Source organism: Manis javanica, chromosome 3, assembly GCF_040802235.1.
Source record: "Manis javanica isolate MJ-LG chromosome 3, MJ_LKY, whole genome shotgun sequence".
Taxonomy (NCBI): domain Eukaryota; kingdom Metazoa; phylum Chordata; class Mammalia; order Pholidota; family Manidae; genus Manis; species Manis javanica.
The window spans coordinates 1,142,019-1,158,579 of record NC_133158.1 but is presented as its reverse complement, the minus strand read 5'-3'; the positions used below and the strand labels follow the sequence as shown (position 1 = coordinate 1,158,579).

Sequence of the window (16,561 nt, the reverse complement as noted above, 5' to 3'; positions counted from 1 at the left end):
CTGGTGTGGCCAGGGCTCTGCTTCCTGGTGCTGCATTCTCTGCTCAGTGCCTGCTGCTTGGCCTTGGCTGGGCTGGGCATCAAGATGGGGTCCAGGCTGTGGCGAGCGAAGGGCAGGACTGGACCTGGGTATTGATACATGGGCAGAACCTGGCATGTGGTCACCATGTGGGACCCAGATGGAGGCCCAGAAATGGAACTTGGTCATTAGCTGGATATGGCCACAAAGCAGGGCATAGAAAATGGACACAGACTAGTCCGGATCTGGCCCAGGAGTGTTAGCAACACCAAGGCCTCCAAAAGCCTGAGTTCCAGTCCCAGATTTGGGTATCTCCTCAAGATCCCACCAGCAGCAGGTGAAAACAAAACAGCTCATGTGTTCTGTTTCAGCCCCATAATTCCTAGCAGGTTCTGGAGGTCCAGTGAGAGACTGGGGAGACCCCTATGCACAATACCCACCATCGTGAAGATTCTATCTCCTCTGCCTACCCTATCCCCACTTCAATAAACCTCCTGTCAAGTGGATTTCAAGGTGTAATTTGCTTGTGGGTTCCTGACATTTGAATGCTTTGGCAAGGGGCACGAGTGTGCCAGGAGATTGTAAACCAAATCATCACAGAACTTCCGCGAGGTCCCTTCTGGCACTAACCCCTCCCTCTCCGGGACAGGTGTGTCCACGTGGGTGACCGAAAAGAGCCGCACTATGGGCACCTGGACCTGCCATTCCGCACATTCCCTACCCTGGGGTCTTGACCACATCTCTCGATTTTCAGTTCGCTCCACTATTTCCATGACAACTGCAGAGCTGCGACGTCAGAAACGCGCGCTGGACCCACATGTGCTCGCTAGAACAGGATTGGGAAGGTCCCAAGTTTTCTAGGGATGAAGGAGCAAGGGCCGTGCCTGTGCCCGCCTCCGGCCTCTGGCCTCGAAGCTGAAGGCCTACCCTGCCGGCCGGAGGCAAACCCCGCTGCCCCTCCGCTTCGGTGGGGACGGGGAGCCAGCCGGAAGGAGGGCGCGACCGCAAGCGGAAGGCCCTGCAGAGCCCGCCCCCACGCCTCGCAGGCACGCCATTGGCTGGCCTTGGCGGCTTCGCCCTCCTATTGGCCAGTGGTCAGCGCCACAGATTGGCCCCGAAGTTTTCTTTCGGCTTCCGGTTCCCTGCGATGGCGACTCTGGACTCCCTGTCGCTCTTCACCGGTCTCGGCCTGAGCGAGCCCAAGGCTCGAGAGACGCTCAAGAACGCGGCTCTGAGCGCGCAGCTGCGCGAGGCGGCGACCCAGGTGCGCGCCCGTCCGCCGCGGCCCGCGCGTGCCCACCGAGCCTAGCTCGTGCCCCTCTCACCCCGACCCTCTGCTGCCAGGCGCAGGAGACCCTGGGCCCCGCTGTCGACAAGGCCACCGGGACTCTGCTCTATGGCTTGGCCTCCCGGCTCAGGGACCCCCGGCGCCTCTCCTTCCTCGTGAGCTACATCGCCAGTAAGAAGATCTGCACCGAGCCCCAGCTGAGCGGTGAGGCCCCTGCCGGCCCTGCCACTTCCGCCGCCTCCCCTCCCTCACCGCAAGCCCCCCGGGGTCCCTCTCGGTGTCTCGGCGCAGGACCCGGCGCCGAGGGACGGGGAGGGCCGGCACCGCGGAGAACCCGCCGGGGAGCTGGGCGGGGCCCCTGAGAACACGCGTCTCTCCCCTGTGGTCGCAGCACCTCTCTAGGGCGGTGCCAGGCCTAACCTCCCAGGAGGCCAACCTGTACTTGGGGTTTGGTGGGGTCAGGCCCTGGCTACCCACCATTTGGAGCTGAGATGCCACAGACTCACTGGCTCTCCTTTCTCAGCTGCTCTTGAATACGTACGAACTCATCCCCTGGACCCCATCAACACCGTGGACTTTGAGCGGGAATGTGGTGTGGGCGTCATGGTGACCCCGGAGCAGATCGAGGAGGCCGTGAGTGTTTCCCCAGGCATCGGCTGCCTCCGTAGCGGTGACCCTGGAGAGGAGTGGCTCAGCTTCTCTGGCCGGGAAGACCCAGGGTGAGGGAATGGGTCCCTAGAGCATTTCTGAAAGATACTTTCCTGAACCAGGTGGTCTGGCTTTCTGCAGGTGGAGACCGCCATAAATCGCCACCGGTCCCAGCTCCTGGGAGAGCGTTATCATTTCAACGTGGGGCTGCTGATGGGTGAGCCGGGCCTGCCAGGCGACTGTCGTCTCTGGGCACGAGTGTGAGGGGAGTGGGCGGAGGAGTAGGAGCATCTTAAAGTGATCTGCCTGGTCTGGGCTCAGGTCTCTGAGGTCAGCCAGGACCTTCCTTGGGACAGACGGTGGGGAGTGCCCTCCCTTGCCTTTCTACAGTTCCTTGTTCCCATATTTCTAGGAGAGGCTCGGGCTGTGCTCAAGTGGGCAGATGGCAGAACAATTAAGCATGAAGTGGACATGCAGGTGGGTGCCTCCTTGAGCATCGACAGGGCCTAAAGTCTGAGGGACACGTGGTGGGAGGGAAAGAGGCCCTGTTCTTGATTCTGATGGTGCACAGTAGAGCCTGGCGTGGCGCGGCAGAGACACGGCCTCTGAGTTGTCTTATTTGGGGTGAGTCGCTTTACTCTGAACCTCGGTGTCCTCACCTCAGTAATTGGCTTTCATCTCGGGATGCTGACATGGAATCACAAGCAGGTGGTGGCTGAGGTAGATTGGTGATCTTGATCCTGGGGTCAGGGTTCCTCTGTAAGTGGCAGTTTTCATTACCTGAGCCTGAAGAGGGAAGGAGCACTTGAGCCACGGAGGAGCAGAGGCTGGACAGGCTAGATAGGCTTTTCGAGGCTGTACTGGTGGGCGGCCAGGAGGCCGCCAGGCGGGTGGCGGTCAGTCTGGGTCTCCTCGAAAGAAGACACCTCTGTCCTTCTGACTGTGGCCTCCTACAGGTCCTCCATCTTCTGGGTCCCAAGACAGAGGCTGATCTGGAGAAGAAGCCCAAGGTGGGGCTGAGCATGGTCCTGGGTCCTTGGGGGTGACAAGGGGTAGGGTGAGATTTCAGGCTGGGGAAGCGAGTGTCTGGCCGCATTTATTGCAAGGGTCTGCCCCGATGAGACCCTGACCCAACTTCTGGGCTTCTCTCAGGTGGCAAAGGCTCGGCCAGAAGCAGCAGACCGGAGGACAGCAAAGGATGTGGTGGAGAATGGTGAGAATGTTGAGCTCCTGTCATACTCAGCTCCCTGAGTGGGCTTGCTGCTCAGTGGGTCCTTACAGCTCAGTCCCCTCAGGCCATTAGCTCTCGCAACACCCTGCCTTCTGCGGCAAGACCAGGATTCTTGGTGTTTCCTTTGTTCCGTTTACCCAGAGACTAGCCTGAGATGGTCTGACAAGCCTCACTCTGTGTTTCTTACCTCTGGGGTTGGGGCAAGCAGGGCCTGCTTGGTTCCGTTCTGTTCATGGACTGTGAGTGGCGTGGTCCTGCTTGGTTCTGTGGGCTGTGAGCTGTGACTTGTGAGCTGGACATGGTAGTTGGATGCAGAGGCTGAGTTTTCCTTGGTCTGCTCATTGCAGGTGAGGCTGCCAGCCAGGCCCTGTCTCTGATGGAGCAGCTCCGAGGGGAGGCGCTTAAGTTCCACAAGCCTGGTGAGCAGGCAGGTTGAAACCCCAGGGACGGCTGTGTCTTGATGGCAACTCCTGCAGCCAGGCCCTTGGGAGAGGGAGCCCTCACCTCTGCTTGGTCCTCAGGCTTGTTCTGGCCCTGGCAGGTGAGAACTATAAGACTCCGGGCTATGTGACCACTCCACATACCATGGACCTGCTGAAACAGCACCTGGAAATCACGGGGGGTCAGGTGTGTGGGAACACCACTATGCCAGCTTGTGCCGTCAGCATCTGCCTCCATGCTTCCCCTTGTCACCTGGCACCACGGCCTCTCTGGGAAGGGGTGGCTGTCCCTTTAGGGTGGCCTGAGCTCTGACTTTGCTGCTTTGTTCCCATTGCCCTTACCTCAGGTACGCACCCGGTTCCCACCAGAACCTAACGGAATCCTGCACATTGGGCATGCCAAAGCCATCAATTTCAACTTTGGCTATGCCAAGGTGAGTGTGTGTCTGGAGACCTGGAAAGCAGGTTGACCAGTTGCTGCTTCCATAGCTGGATGCCAGAGAGGTGTCCCTTCCTTCCCTACCTCTCCCATAATGTGGACAGAGGCCATGGAGGGGAACCACAGTGTGACAGATCGCTGGGAGTCCTCTGGACTCTCTGAGGAAAAGCTCTGCAGGAGGCAGGGAAGTCAAGTTTGGGGGAATTCTCAGTGCAGCCTCTTGGGTTTAGAAGAGGATCTGCTCTCTGTCCCAAGTTGGCGTAAGAGGTGCCTTCTTTAGGGCAAGTAGTTACAGGAAGATGAGTGAAAATGCTTGAAGGGATTGTTCAACTCTGACCTGGGAGGGCACTCAGAATGTTCCAGTCTGACGATCTGGGCCGTGGTTGCTCACGGATGCCCTCTCTCTCCTAGGCCAACAACGGGATCTGTTTTCTGCGCTTCGATGATACCAACCCTGAGAAGGAGGAAGCGAAGTTCTTCAGTGCCATCTGTGACATGGTGGCCTGGCTGGGTATGGGCTGGGCAAGGCCCAGGCAGAGGTGGTGTCAGGCGACCCTCTCTTCAGGCCACATCCCGCCGGTGGGCATTCCTGGCTGGCTGCTTACACTGCATCTCCCTCTGCCCCAGGCTACACGCCTTACAAGGTGACGTATGCCTCTGACTACTTCGACCAGCTGTATGCCTGGGCTGTGGAGCTCATCCGCAGGTGAGGCCATGGCCAAAAGTGGGGTTGGCCGGGCTGCCCAGGACACCCAGCCAGGCTGCCGGCTGCTTACAGCCCTTGCCCACAGGGGCCGGGCTTACGTGTGCCACCAGCCGGGAGAGGAGCTCAAAGGCCACAACCCGCCGCCCTCACCCTGGAGAGAGCGTCCCGCAGAGGAATCACTGCTGCTCTTCGAGGTGGCTTTCTGGAGAGCCAGCTGGGTCTGGGTAAGCTGAGCTGCTGAGGATGAGGTGCCCCTGGGCTGAGAGGCAGCTGGGCACTTGCTCTTCTCAGGCAATGCGCAGGGGCAAGTTTGCGGAGGGTGAGGCCACGCTGCGGATGAAACTGGTGATGGAGGATGGCAAGATGGATCCTGTGGCCTATCGAGTCAAGTATACAGCGCACCACCGCACGGGGGACACCTGGTGGGTGTGAGCATGGGCTGGGGCTGTGCGTCTGTAGGGTGGGGTGCTGGACTCTGGGCACACTGCCTGTGTCCTACAGGTGCATCTACCCCACCTATGACTACACACACTGCCTCTGTGACTCCATCGAGCACATCACCCACTCACTCTGCACCAAGGAGTTCCAGGCCCGGTGAGGGGGCTGGGCCAGTGGGGTGCGTAGGGGATTCCAGCGGCCCTCCTGTGGTTGTTCCCTGGCCCGGGGCCACCAGTCCTGACTCTGCCCTCCCACCCCAGACGCTCCTCCTACTTCTGGCTATGCAACGCTCTGGACGTCTATTGCCCCGTGCAGTGGGAGTATGGCCGCCTCAACCTGCACTATGCTGTTGTCTCCAAGAGGAAGATTCTCCAGCTGGTGGCGGCTGGCGCTGTGCGGTAGGTGTGGCTGCTTGCCTCTTTGAAGGCTGGCAGTACTGATGGCATGTGCTGCCAGAGGCCCTCTTCCCACCTCCTCCTTGTCCTACAGGGACTGGGATGACCCTCGGCTCTTCACACTCACAGCTCTGCGAAGGCGGGGCTTCCCTCCAGAGGCCATCAACACCTTCTGTGCTCGGGTAGAGACTGGCGGGCCGGGTGGGCAGGTGGGGGCTGAGCAGAGTGGGCTGTAGCTATGGTGGATGATGGCCTTTCCTCCTAGGTGGGGGTAACAGTGGCACAGGCCACGATGGAGCCACATCTGCTAGAAGCCTGCGTGCGTGATGTGCTGAACGACACAGCCCCACGGGCCATGGCTGTGCTGGAGTCATTACCCGTCATTATCACCAACTTCCCTGCAGCCAAGGTAGGTCTGCCATAATGTGTGTGTGGGTGTGGGTGTGCACGTGCACCTGTGTCTGGGCACAGGGGTCTCAGGGCCTAGCGTGCGTGACTCAGACGCCTTTCTCTTGCTTTAGTCCTTGTACATCCAGGTGCCCAACTTCCCAGCTGATGAGACCAAGGGCTTCCATCAGGTCCCCTTTGGACCCACTGTCTTCATTGAGAGGACTGACTTCAAGGAGGTGAATGGGTCGGGGGAGTCTTGTCTGAGGCCAAGCCTAGTTCCGAGGCCCTTTCCTCTCTTCTGTCAGCCCATCTACTTGCCTCGGAACCAATCCCTTAGATATGCGGGTGGGAGGGAAGCCTCTTATACATGGTCAACGCTTGCAACCTCTGGTGACCGCCCCACTTCCTGCCTCTAGGAGCCGGAGCCAGGCTATAAGCGCCTGGCCTGGGGCCAGCCCGTGGGCCTGAGGCATACAGGCTACATCATCGAGCTGCAGTGTGTGGTCAAGGTGAGAGCCAGCTGCAGCCTTCCAACTGCAGTGCATGCTGGGGCAAGGATCTAGGTACAGCCTCCAGTCCTGCAAGTGGTCCCGGTCTGATTGCATCCTGACTTCCAGGGCCCCAGTGGCTGTGTGGAGAGCTTGGAGGTGACCTGCAGACGGGCAGATAGTGGAGAGAAGCCCAAGGCTTTTATTCACTGGGTGTCGCAGCCTCTGACATGTGAGATTCGTCTCTACGAGCGACTGTGAGTGAACAGAGCTGGGGTGGGGGCAGATCCCAGATGGGCATTGCCTGCTGTGGCCGCCCAGCTGGAGGCTGACCTTGCCTGTGGCTGCAGGTTTCAGCATAAGAACCCAGAGGATCCTGCTGAGGTGCCTGGTGGATTCTTAAGTGACCTGAACCCGGTATGCTCAGGGGAGGTGTGCGGGTGTTGGGCCTCCCTGGCTGGGTGGCCACCCCGCCTGATGTCCCTGCCCACAGGCATCACTACACGTGGTGGAGGCAGCATTAGTGGACTGCTCTGTGGCCCTGGCAAAGCCCTTCGACAAGTTCCAGTTTGAGCGGCTGGGCTACTTCTCTGTGGATCCAGACAGCCTCCAGGGACAGGTGCTTACATTTCCTTTCCTGGCCCTCCCTTGATAGTGACAGTGACATTCATGGCGCCAAGTGCTCTGCCAGCATTCCCTTATTTGATCTTCACCACCTGAGATGGGGTTCATGTTCTACTGGTGACGAAATAGGCTCAGAGGTTATGCCTCTGAAGAGTATTTTGTAAGGACCCTGTCCCTCAAGATAGGGGTCAGGCATAGGGGTTGTTAAAATCCTTACAGAACGGAGGCCCAGAACTATCTGGTCATAAAGTTACCCAAACTCATAAAGTTTGAGGCCTAAGTCTCCCATCTCTCTTCTATGGGCCCTCTGGTCTTTTTCTGGCTTGATGATCATTCTTTCCCTTGGCCTGCCAGCTGGTCTTCAACCGGACTGTCACACTGAAGGAGGATCCAGGAAAGGTGTGAGCTGGAGGGCCCATGGACCTACCTCGTCCTTCTGGAGGCTGGGGGTAGCCAGACATCACATCAATAAAGATGAGCTAAGCCCCCCGGAGTCTGTGTGTTCGCTGTCTGCTTCCCCAGCACCTGCCCACCCTAGAGACATCCTGGGATGGGGGTCAGGTGCACTGTACACGGACCAGTATCGACAGCTCTGAAGTCACTGGTGCTTTCCCAACTGGATATGCTCAGCACTTGGTCTGAGGGAATTGCAGGCCCTGGGGTGCCCCTCCACTGTTAGGACCCCTGTGCTAGAGGTAGGTGGAGACACGCCTGGCCCTCACTCCCCTCCTTGAGCAAAGACTCGGTGCCTGCCATGTGCTGGGCGCGGCGGGATGAAGAAGGCTTGTGCGGTGGCCTTCCAACTGCCGTCTGTGTCCAAGCACTGCGCAGGAAGGCCTCCTCGGCGGCTCCTGACCAGCCTGGGCCTCAGAAGACTACTTAGGAAGTGACCACAGAGGGGAGCCCTAGAGGACCAGCAGGAGCTCGTCAGGGCTGGAAGCCAAGTGCAAGCCAGGGTCTAGTGCGCCGCGGCAGCGCCTGCAGCTTTAACAGCCGGCACACTCGCGCTGTGTCCAAACAGCGGCTCGCCGTGCGTTAAGGTGGGCCGGGCCGCGGCGCGTCCTCGACGGCAGACGCTCCACGAGCGGGCCGCGGGTGGGGTGCGACTGGGGCACCGGCCTAGGCCAGCGGCTGCGCAGGCGACCTTAAGCGAGAGTCTGGGCCCCGCCAGCGCCGGCCGCTGGCAGTAGCTTCGGGCCCCAGCAAGTCCGGGCCCCGCCGCTATGCCGCTACTATCCCGCCCTGGCCCCGCCCCCACGAAAGGGCGTCCGAGGGCGGGGCGCCGCGCCCCGCACCCAGGCTTCTCCCAGCTCCCGTGGCCCGAAGCCCGGCCTCCTTCGTCGGCAGAAGCGTTCCCTTTAAGTTTGGCCAGGAGGCAGCCTCAATTCTCGCGGGACCCGACGCTCCAATTATCGCGAGAGGAACATTCGGCGCCCATTGGTTGCGAGGGTTGAATGTAAGATGGCGCCCAGGGAGCTGTGAGGGGAAAATCCTGTCGGTGTTGGAAGGGAGACGGCAGAACCGGGGCCCCGAGCAGTGCGGCGGGGCCGGCGGATAGAGCGGCGGCGGAGGCGGCGGCGGCGGCGGCGGCGGCGACCACGTCGCCGGGTGAGGGCTCCACTGTAGACAGGGATGCGGCTGGTCTGCGGCCCTGAGACAGCGGGCCCACCTCACACAACGGCGGGCGGGGGCGGGCGGGCCACTGCCGCTTGGCCCAGGAGACCTTGGGGCGGCTCGGAGCGGAGAACGTCCCTGGGCTAGCGCGCTCCCGCCCCCTCGGTGGGGGAGGGGCCCGGGGATTCGGGTGGGCGCGGCGCGTGAACGCGCGCTGGTGCTCGCGTGGGGCTGGGCCTGTTTATCCGCGCGGGTGCGCGCGCCGTGCGGCCTTCCCGGCGCGCGCGGCCGCCGACGTGCGCGCTCCCGGCCCGGATTTCTTGGCCTTCCAGGCTGCGGGCCTTGGGCGACAGCGGCTTTCTGGGGCGCGCGCCCGCCCGCGACCCCCGGTTTCGGGCGCGCGCTCTGCTGTTGGGTGGCGGCGCCGCCACGAGGGCGCGCGGCTCATCCGTGCTGCGTGGAGGGGTGGCGGGCGCGCGGCTCGCAGCGTGAGGAAGGTGGTGGGTTGGGCTCTTCCTGTTCTGGTGACGTCTCCGGACCGTCGTGGCCTGGGCCCGGGAAGAAACCGGCCGGCTCTGCGGCCTGGCTTGCGGCCGTGCTCCTCCGCGAGGCGGGCGACGGTGCTCGTTCTGGAAGAACGCGGTGGCCCGAGGCCCATGTCCGGGCCGCGCGTGGGGAGGGTGCTGCCCGCCGCTGAGACCGAGCTCTGTTGGCCTGCGGCCCGCGAGCCCCCTCGAGTTTCCTCGCCTTGTGCGGTGCTTTGTTCTGGAGAGGGAGGGTGCATCCTAGGAGGCCCTTCAGCGGCACCTCGTTCTTGTCGTTTAGAAAGTTATTCTTCCATAAGCGCCATTCCTACACGTCACCTCTGTGCGCTCCGGAAGGGGATCCTGTTCTGTGGACGATGTGAAACTACCCACGCTCGCAAGTTCCTCTTTAAATCCTTAAATGCAGCCTTTTCCCCGGCGGGGGTGGGAGGGGCTTACTGGTGCTCGGTCAGCCTAAGGGCCCGCGGTCTGCTCAGGCAGACAGTTGTCCAGAGCAGAACTGACCGACCTGAGAAACAGTGCTTTGCCTCTTCTGATTCCAGATCCCCAGCAGGAAGAAGGTTCTCAGATCTGCCCATGTACCACTGGAAAAGTCTCTTTCGATAAAAGGCTTTTAATACCCTAGCTTTTTTTTTTTCTTCTTTCAATTATCCCAGCACTGGGTTCTGGTGCCAGGGGAGTTCTAGCTTTGCTCTAGAGAAATACTTTTGTTTTTAACCTAAGACAAAACATCTCGTAGTTTATGTTTTACAGCCTTGCATCATTAATAAGGTGAAAGAAGCTAAAAGGAAGTAAAATTAGCAATCACAGTTGATAATGATGGGGACAGTTCTTTCTAATACCTATTTAAGAACAAAGTTAAAATTTCAAAGGAGGCTGAGGATGGAAGGAACTTCTTTGTTCTGTTTTCTTCAGAATGTTACAAGTCTTAAGAACTCAGGACAAGCAGCAGAAATACTTGCAACATGGTGACTGGTGAGTTAAAATCATTCATATTGCTGGAAATGTGTGTTCAGTCTTTTTCTGGTAATATTGAAACATTACAAATCTGCCAATCATTCTGGGTGCTGTCTGCCAGAAACCACTGGGTGCTGGGAAATTCAAGATGTGGGAGGACTGCATCTTTGAATCCAGCCAGTTAAAGGCTTGAAGAATTTTTCCTCTCATAAAATGTAAGTCAGTGTGACTTTCAGGTTTTAGCATAGGAGGCATCAGCTTTTCTAAGGACTAAGGAAAACAATGAAGTTTATCCAGGATATACTTAAAATTTTAACATAGGCCTCCTTGTTCTGGAGTATTTTTGTTTTTAACTATTAAGTTTGAGATCTGCCTTTTAAATTGGTGTTTGTAGATGATACTTGTCTGTTAGCTCATTAAGATCACCTGTCAGAAGATGACCTACTTCCAGGCTTCTGAATAATTTGTCTCCTTGGACATCCCTCCTCCACATCCCTTTCCCAGCTTAATGTTGCCATTTCAAAAAAAAGATCAAATAGAAGTTGAAGTTTTTTTTGTAGATTTGAATTGCTCCATGAAGGTAACCAAAGTCGGGGGCTCTGGGTGTGGCTGTCCTCCATCATGTCAGCTTCAGAATCAGGGCTTCCTTCAAGCCTGCACGAGCTCTTAATTTAATCAGCTGTTGCTTGTTCTTGATGTGCCATGCTTCTTGCTTACCTACTTTTTAAATGGCCACCCTTGATCTGTCATCGTCCTTTATTTCTCAGCCCCAGAGTGAGGTGTTACATGAGCACCTTGTTCTTTTCTGTTGTTTTGTATTTAGTTGCCCTGCATTTTGTTCCAAATGTTGTAATCCCTAGCCAGGCTTTTAAATTCTTCACTTGTTTTTTTCTTAATTGTTACATTGGATTGTGATTCTAACTGTGGCTGCATGAACAAATGATAGATTAACCACTTGCTTTGCTGAAAGGGGGAGAAGAATGGTCCTTTGGTGTCATACTTCACGCTAGGGCAAAACTGGGTGGAGCTGGTGGGAGTGTCAGAAAGCCCTTCTTAAAGATACCTATAAATTCATATGATCTGTATACAATTTAATGAAAAATTATGAAGTGAACCACTGTGTACCTACCATTTTTTTCAAGAAATAGGGCAGTGCCAGCACCCCTGAACCTTCATAGGTCTCCTGGTCACAGCTTCTTAACTGCTAGAGATGATCACTATTCTGACTTATGTGATAATTGCGTTCTTTGTTATTCTTTTTACGTTTACCACTTTGTATCCCTCAGCAACAATTCTGTTTTCTTTTAGGTTTTATATATAAGTGGAATATTGTGTTTTCCTTTTAGCATTGTGTTTGTGAAAATTCATCCACACTGTGTGTAGCTGTAGTTAATTCATTCCTGTTTCTGTGTGGCATCCTGCACAATACACCATAATTTATCCATTCTACTATTGATAGAAACTACATTCCTTCCAGTTTGGGGCTATTAGTAACAATGCTACTGTGAACATTCTTGTATAAGTACATTTGTGTATGTGTGTCATTTACGCCTAGGGATAGAATTGCTGGGTCATACAGAATGGATGTTTTCAATTTAAATGGTTGTGCCAATTTACAGCCCATCAGTCTTTGGTAGGAATGTGAATTTAAGTTTCCTTGTTGAAAGTGTGTTGTCCAGAAATAGAACTATGGTGAAAATGCTCTGAAATGAGTGACTCCTTTGGTAAAAGCATAGAGCAGATGAATGGCCCAATGGGATAAAGTCTATCACAAACTTCTTGTGGGTTAGTATCTTTAAGAAACGAATTACATTTCCCAATCTGCTTCTTTGAAGCGATTTATGTTAAGACAAATGTAAGTACAACTCCTTAATATGGAAATTGATTGTCTCTTCATGAGAATGTGTTCTTTGAACCAGACTTAGTAAACTCTGAGGAGCCATTGCTAGAGTAGATGTGAGCCTTGAGAGGAGCCCTAGGGCATGACTGCTGGGAAAAGACGAAGGGGCAGGGCTCCAAGGCTGTGCTGAGTGTCTTCTCTTAGTGCATCATCTATTCAAGTCCCTCTCTGCAGAGCCACCTGGGGAGCTGGGAAGAGGTGTCACAGACTTGAGGGGACCCAGGAAAGGAGGATTCTGGTGAGTACATAGGTTTTCCCTTAGTCTCTAAATAGATAGAAAAAAGAAAGAAATTCACAAACAGACCTATGGAAATGTAATAGATGGTTACTTTGGAATCACCTTTGTCTGTGATATGTCTTGTCTGGTGATAAGATAATACAAATACTGAGTTTCCTTATGTTGGGTGCCTGGCCTGTGTCAGACGCTGTGCTAAGCTGCAGTAGAAGGAAGTACAGGGGAAATGCCAGTGCTCATTTTGTGCACAAAGGGACAGTTTCCTAGCTCTGTTGGTAGGGGACTGGTTTGTCTGTTTTTGTTTTGCAAAGCAGCTATACATCAAGTATTCAGAAGCAAATGCTTGTTTACACACTCCCCAACCCAGCTGAGCCCTGGAGTTATTTTTTTCCCTCTCATTCCATTTCTGATTCCCAGAAATTGGGAGTACTCAGCTATCCTCCAGCTTCATGTTTTTCGGAAGTATTTTAACCATTGAATTTACTTACTATTGCTCACTAAGCCTTTGACTTGGAGCTGATGAAGAATCTGGTTACTTTGGGGTTATAGAGAGTGGTTTCATTAAGGTTACCCATTTCTCTCTATTACCAAGGACAACTCTCAGCCTTGTGTGTCTTGTGAACATCTTGAAGAAGTTAGCAACCTTCATTATTATACAAGCTTCTTGTGTTTGATGATTTTGTTTTTTTAAGAATTTCAGATTTTGAGGGGAAAATCATACTATGATCAGCCAAAACCGTTTGCATGTCTGTGACTTTCACTGCTACGTAACCACTGTACAGGAAAGATTTCTTTTAATTCTTCATTTAATACAAATTGTGGGGAATACAGGAGAGAGTAAACAGGAAGAATTTTCAGTCCCCTGTGATTCTACTACACATGCATAAGTACTGTTAGCACTTAGATGCATTTTTTGGCCAGTTTTTCTTACTTAAATGATTGAACAAGAGTGATATATTTAAATACAGTTGGGTTGACTCCATTTACACATGTAATGTATTTTTGTGTCATTACATTTTTTTGTTTTATAAAAACAAACTTGGTGTTGGTGAGGGGAGACAAAGACTCTTATAGGTATTAACTTTTTTTTTAAGTTATAGAAAGATCTGTGGAATCATACAATAAAACTTAGAAGCAGACTTCTTATGAAATTTGGTATATCATAACTAGAATTTCAAGTTAGTGGACAAAGGAATTTCAGTAATTCATTAACTGATAAAAGGAAGAGGTGTTTGGGCTTTGGAAAAAATAAGACTTTTACCTCACACTCCAGGCAAAATGGATCAAAGCATTGTATAAAAAAATTACACTGTAAATCTAAAAATTGTAGTGAGTAAACTTTTTCTGAGCATAAAAGCAAAGGAAAATGTCACCACTATTGAGAATCTGTTTAATTTTTCTCATTGTTTTTCTTTGTTCACTGACTGGTCTAAAATACTTTAAATCTGAAGCTGTTTTTTTTTTTCTCTAATCACTTTTCTTACCATGTCAGATGCTGACTTAGTGCACTTACATTATTGGGACCTGCTGGTCTGGTGGGTACTGCCAGGTGCGCAGGTTAAATGGACAAGAAATGAAGCCATGTATATTTTAGTATGTATAAATGGACAGATGGGAATGCTCTTTCAAATTTGCCTTTTCCATTAAATGTTTAAGCTCTCTCCATTTAATCCATTATTTGTTAGTATTTTTTACCTTCCTCTGACTCCGTCGTTCTCTGATGGTTCTGTGGACTTGGGCACAGTCCGTGAAGAGCCTCCTGGGGCCCTAGTGGAAGACAAAAGCAGTGAGAGCTGGGAAGCTGTGCCCTCTGCTTGGAGCACCCACTGGGGCACTGCAGAGGGGCATCATATGGACAACACGTGGCTAGCTGCTAGCCAAAACGTGTGTGTATTACAGAACATTTCAGGGATTTTCATAGGCATAGAGAAAAATACAATGAACACATGTATATGAATGAACCTTTATCAGCGTTTTCTAAATTTTATGGAATTTTCCCTACTTCAGGGCCTTGATCCTCTCCTTTTTTTTGATGAAAGCTTAAAGAATGAACTTTGAGACCTCAGAGTAGATACTTTTCCAAGCTTTTATCCATTCTTTTTGAGAGTAACATATCCGTCTTATTTGATCGTCTGCTCAGGGAGTAAATGTGTATTTGGACTAGAGTTTCTTTAGTGATTTTTTGAGGTAGTATTCTAGAAATACTGACAGGATTTTCTTAGAGGAGAAAAGTTTTTATCTTTGGAACTTTTTTTTTAATAATCTGAGTTTGATTTGGTATCAAATGCTGTGTCTTGAAATTAAAAGGTTAATTAAACATAAGCTATAGTCACTTAGCTAAATGCTGGTCAAAAATAGAGGGCACGAAACTTTAATTTCCTGATCTTACATGGTGGAAAGTTCAGAGATATTCTAAAGTTAATGAGTCTGCAAATAGAGGTTTAAAGCTGTGAAAGTGGTCATGGCAAAAGTAAAAATGTGATTGACAGAATTGGTGAGAGCAAGGTGATTTAAATGCCCTAAACTCACCTTTCTGAAAGGACAGATTAGTGTTTAAACCTGTTAGATCAAGAAAGCATTCTTAGATGCTTCACTTTTCATTGTATATCTTCCTACACTATTTGAACATTTTTCTTGGAAAACGCATGTATTACTGTTACCTCCCACCCCCCAAAAAAAGATGAAAACAGCCAACTAAAAACTAGGTGGACTTCTCACTGAAAACTGTAGAAAGCTAGTTTTTTAGAAGAAAAGTTGGTGCAGCTCTCTTTTATACTTAACAGCAGACTTCACATGAGGCTTAAATCTTGTGAGTTACTAAAGCTTGAAAGAGTGAAGAGAAATAAGCCACCGAGAAGATTGAGGGACCCCTTTACCAGGCAGTATTTTTTTTTTTTTTTTTTTTTTTTGAGAGGGCATCTCTCATATTTATTGATCAAATGGTTGTTAACAACAATAAAAATCAGTATAGGGGGGTCAACGCTCAATGTACAATCATTAATCCATCTCAATACCAGGCAGTATTTTTATGAAGGCTTTCTGTTTCTATAAACTTAGTTTTCAGTGTTGTTTTATATTTTTGTTTTCTCCTATTTATCTTTCACATTTTAGACAAAATAATTTCTGCACAATTCCCTATACTTTTCAAAAAAAACTTGCTTTGGCACAGTATATATGATTGCAGCACAGGCAGTCTTCAAAATTAAAGCGGTGTTTTCAGAATTTTATGGGACTGTTGAAGATAATACATTTTGGGAAATGTAAATTTCAGTTGGCCTCTGCTGTTCTTTTATAATGGAGGGGAAAACTGAAATGTGGGCTAGCCTGGTGAAGAACTGGTTAATGGCTGTTGGTATAATCTCTCCTTTGTCCCATATGGAATTAGACACTAGAGTCATGTATTGTGAACTTCGTAATGTTGTGAGCTCTCTGTCATGGCAAATGCTTAAGAAGGAAATTTCAGTTGTGATGCTCTTACCAAAGAGAGGCTGTGACAGTTCTGTGCCAGTGCGGTGAGTGAGGGTGGGTCGCCTACACTGGAGCCGCCCGCTCTGAACATGCGGTAGAAGGATGGGGTGCTGGGCCCTGGTGCTCTTCTCATCCCTAAGTGTCGTGGACGCTGTTGATGGCTTGATCTCGAAGTCGCATAGCAGACCTCCTGATTTCCTGCTCTGAGAGAAGATTACTGCAAAGTTGCTGCAGTGGGAAGAAGGGACAGCAGGGCAGGGAGATAGTAAGAACAGAGGTGAGGGAGGGATAGGCAAGTTAAATTTCAGGAGACGAGGCCATCAGCACCGGCCTTACCAGCCTTGCATCCTGACCTGCACCTACTGTTCGTTCACTGAGGTCTGTTGAGCCTGGGGTTTCCTGAGAAGCGGAGGCTCTTCTGGGAGTCGTGGGCTAGGGTTTGATTTTAGAAAGGATAAGGTGTATGTAGTGGTGGTTTGGTTTATGGAGAAATGTATGTGCATCATCATAAAACATTTATTGCTGGCTCCATTCTGTTTGAAAGCACCTGTATATAATTTACATACTATATTTACATGGTGCCCCACAGAAATATTGCCAGTGTCAGTAAATTAATAGCAGCAAGGGTCATATTTTTTCTGTGGTCTCATTCTCTCCCTGGTTATATAGGTTTTTTTCCCCAAGGTGTGTACTAACTGTTTACTAGGGAAAAGCATAACATTGATTACTTTAAGTTA

General features: G+C 51.9%; 2 protein-coding genes across 8 annotated transcripts in view; both read left to right on the top strand.

The window, feature by feature from the left end:
* The first annotated feature begins 1,111 nt into the window (after window positions 1-1,111).
* On the top strand, window positions 1,112-7,598 carry QARS1 (glutaminyl-tRNA synthetase 1). 4 transcript variants are annotated; one of them, XM_036994252.2, is made up of 24 exons: window positions 1,112-1,282; window positions 1,363-1,510; window positions 1,830-1,939; window positions 2,096-2,171; window positions 2,367-2,431; window positions 2,911-2,964; window positions 3,107-3,167; window positions 3,533-3,604; window positions 3,727-3,812; window positions 3,973-4,059; window positions 4,476-4,575; window positions 4,692-4,770; window positions 4,856-4,964; window positions 5,062-5,159; window positions 5,272-5,364; window positions 5,469-5,606; window positions 5,698-5,785; window positions 5,869-6,012; window positions 6,125-6,229; window positions 6,410-6,502; window positions 6,611-6,738; window positions 6,832-6,898; window positions 6,975-7,100; window positions 7,460-7,598. In XM_036994252.2, exons 1-24 carry the CDS (start codon window positions 1,166-1,168, stop codon window positions 7,508-7,510), a joined length of 2,295 nt encoding a protein of 764 aa, XP_036850147.2. In that variant the 5' UTR covers window positions 1,112-1,165; the 3' UTR covers window positions 7,511-7,598. The 4 variants fall into 4 exon arrangements, with proteins under 4 accessions (XP_036850147.2, XP_017495108.2, XP_036850148.2 ...); XM_017639619.3 differs by having other exon boundaries at window positions 5,062-5,192; XM_036994253.2 differs by lacking the exon at window positions 2,911-2,964 and having other exon boundaries at window positions 5,062-5,192.
* Window positions 7,599-8,530: 932 nt separating this feature from the next.
* The window catches only part of QRICH1 (glutamine rich 1), a 44,998-nt gene continuing 36,967 nt past the window's right edge, over window positions 8,531-16,561 (top strand). The window contains exons 1-3 of one of the 4 annotated variants that reach the window (XM_036994257.2): window positions 8,531-8,713; window positions 10,180-10,239; window positions 12,296-12,359. The gene's annotated coding sequence lies outside the window, so the exon portion shown is untranslated. Of the gene's footprint in view, window positions 8,714-9,538; window positions 9,641-10,179; window positions 10,240-12,295; window positions 12,360-16,561 lie in introns of those variants that run through there. The other 3 variants (XM_036994256.2, XM_036994255.2, XM_036994254.2) reach the window with 3 other exon arrangements.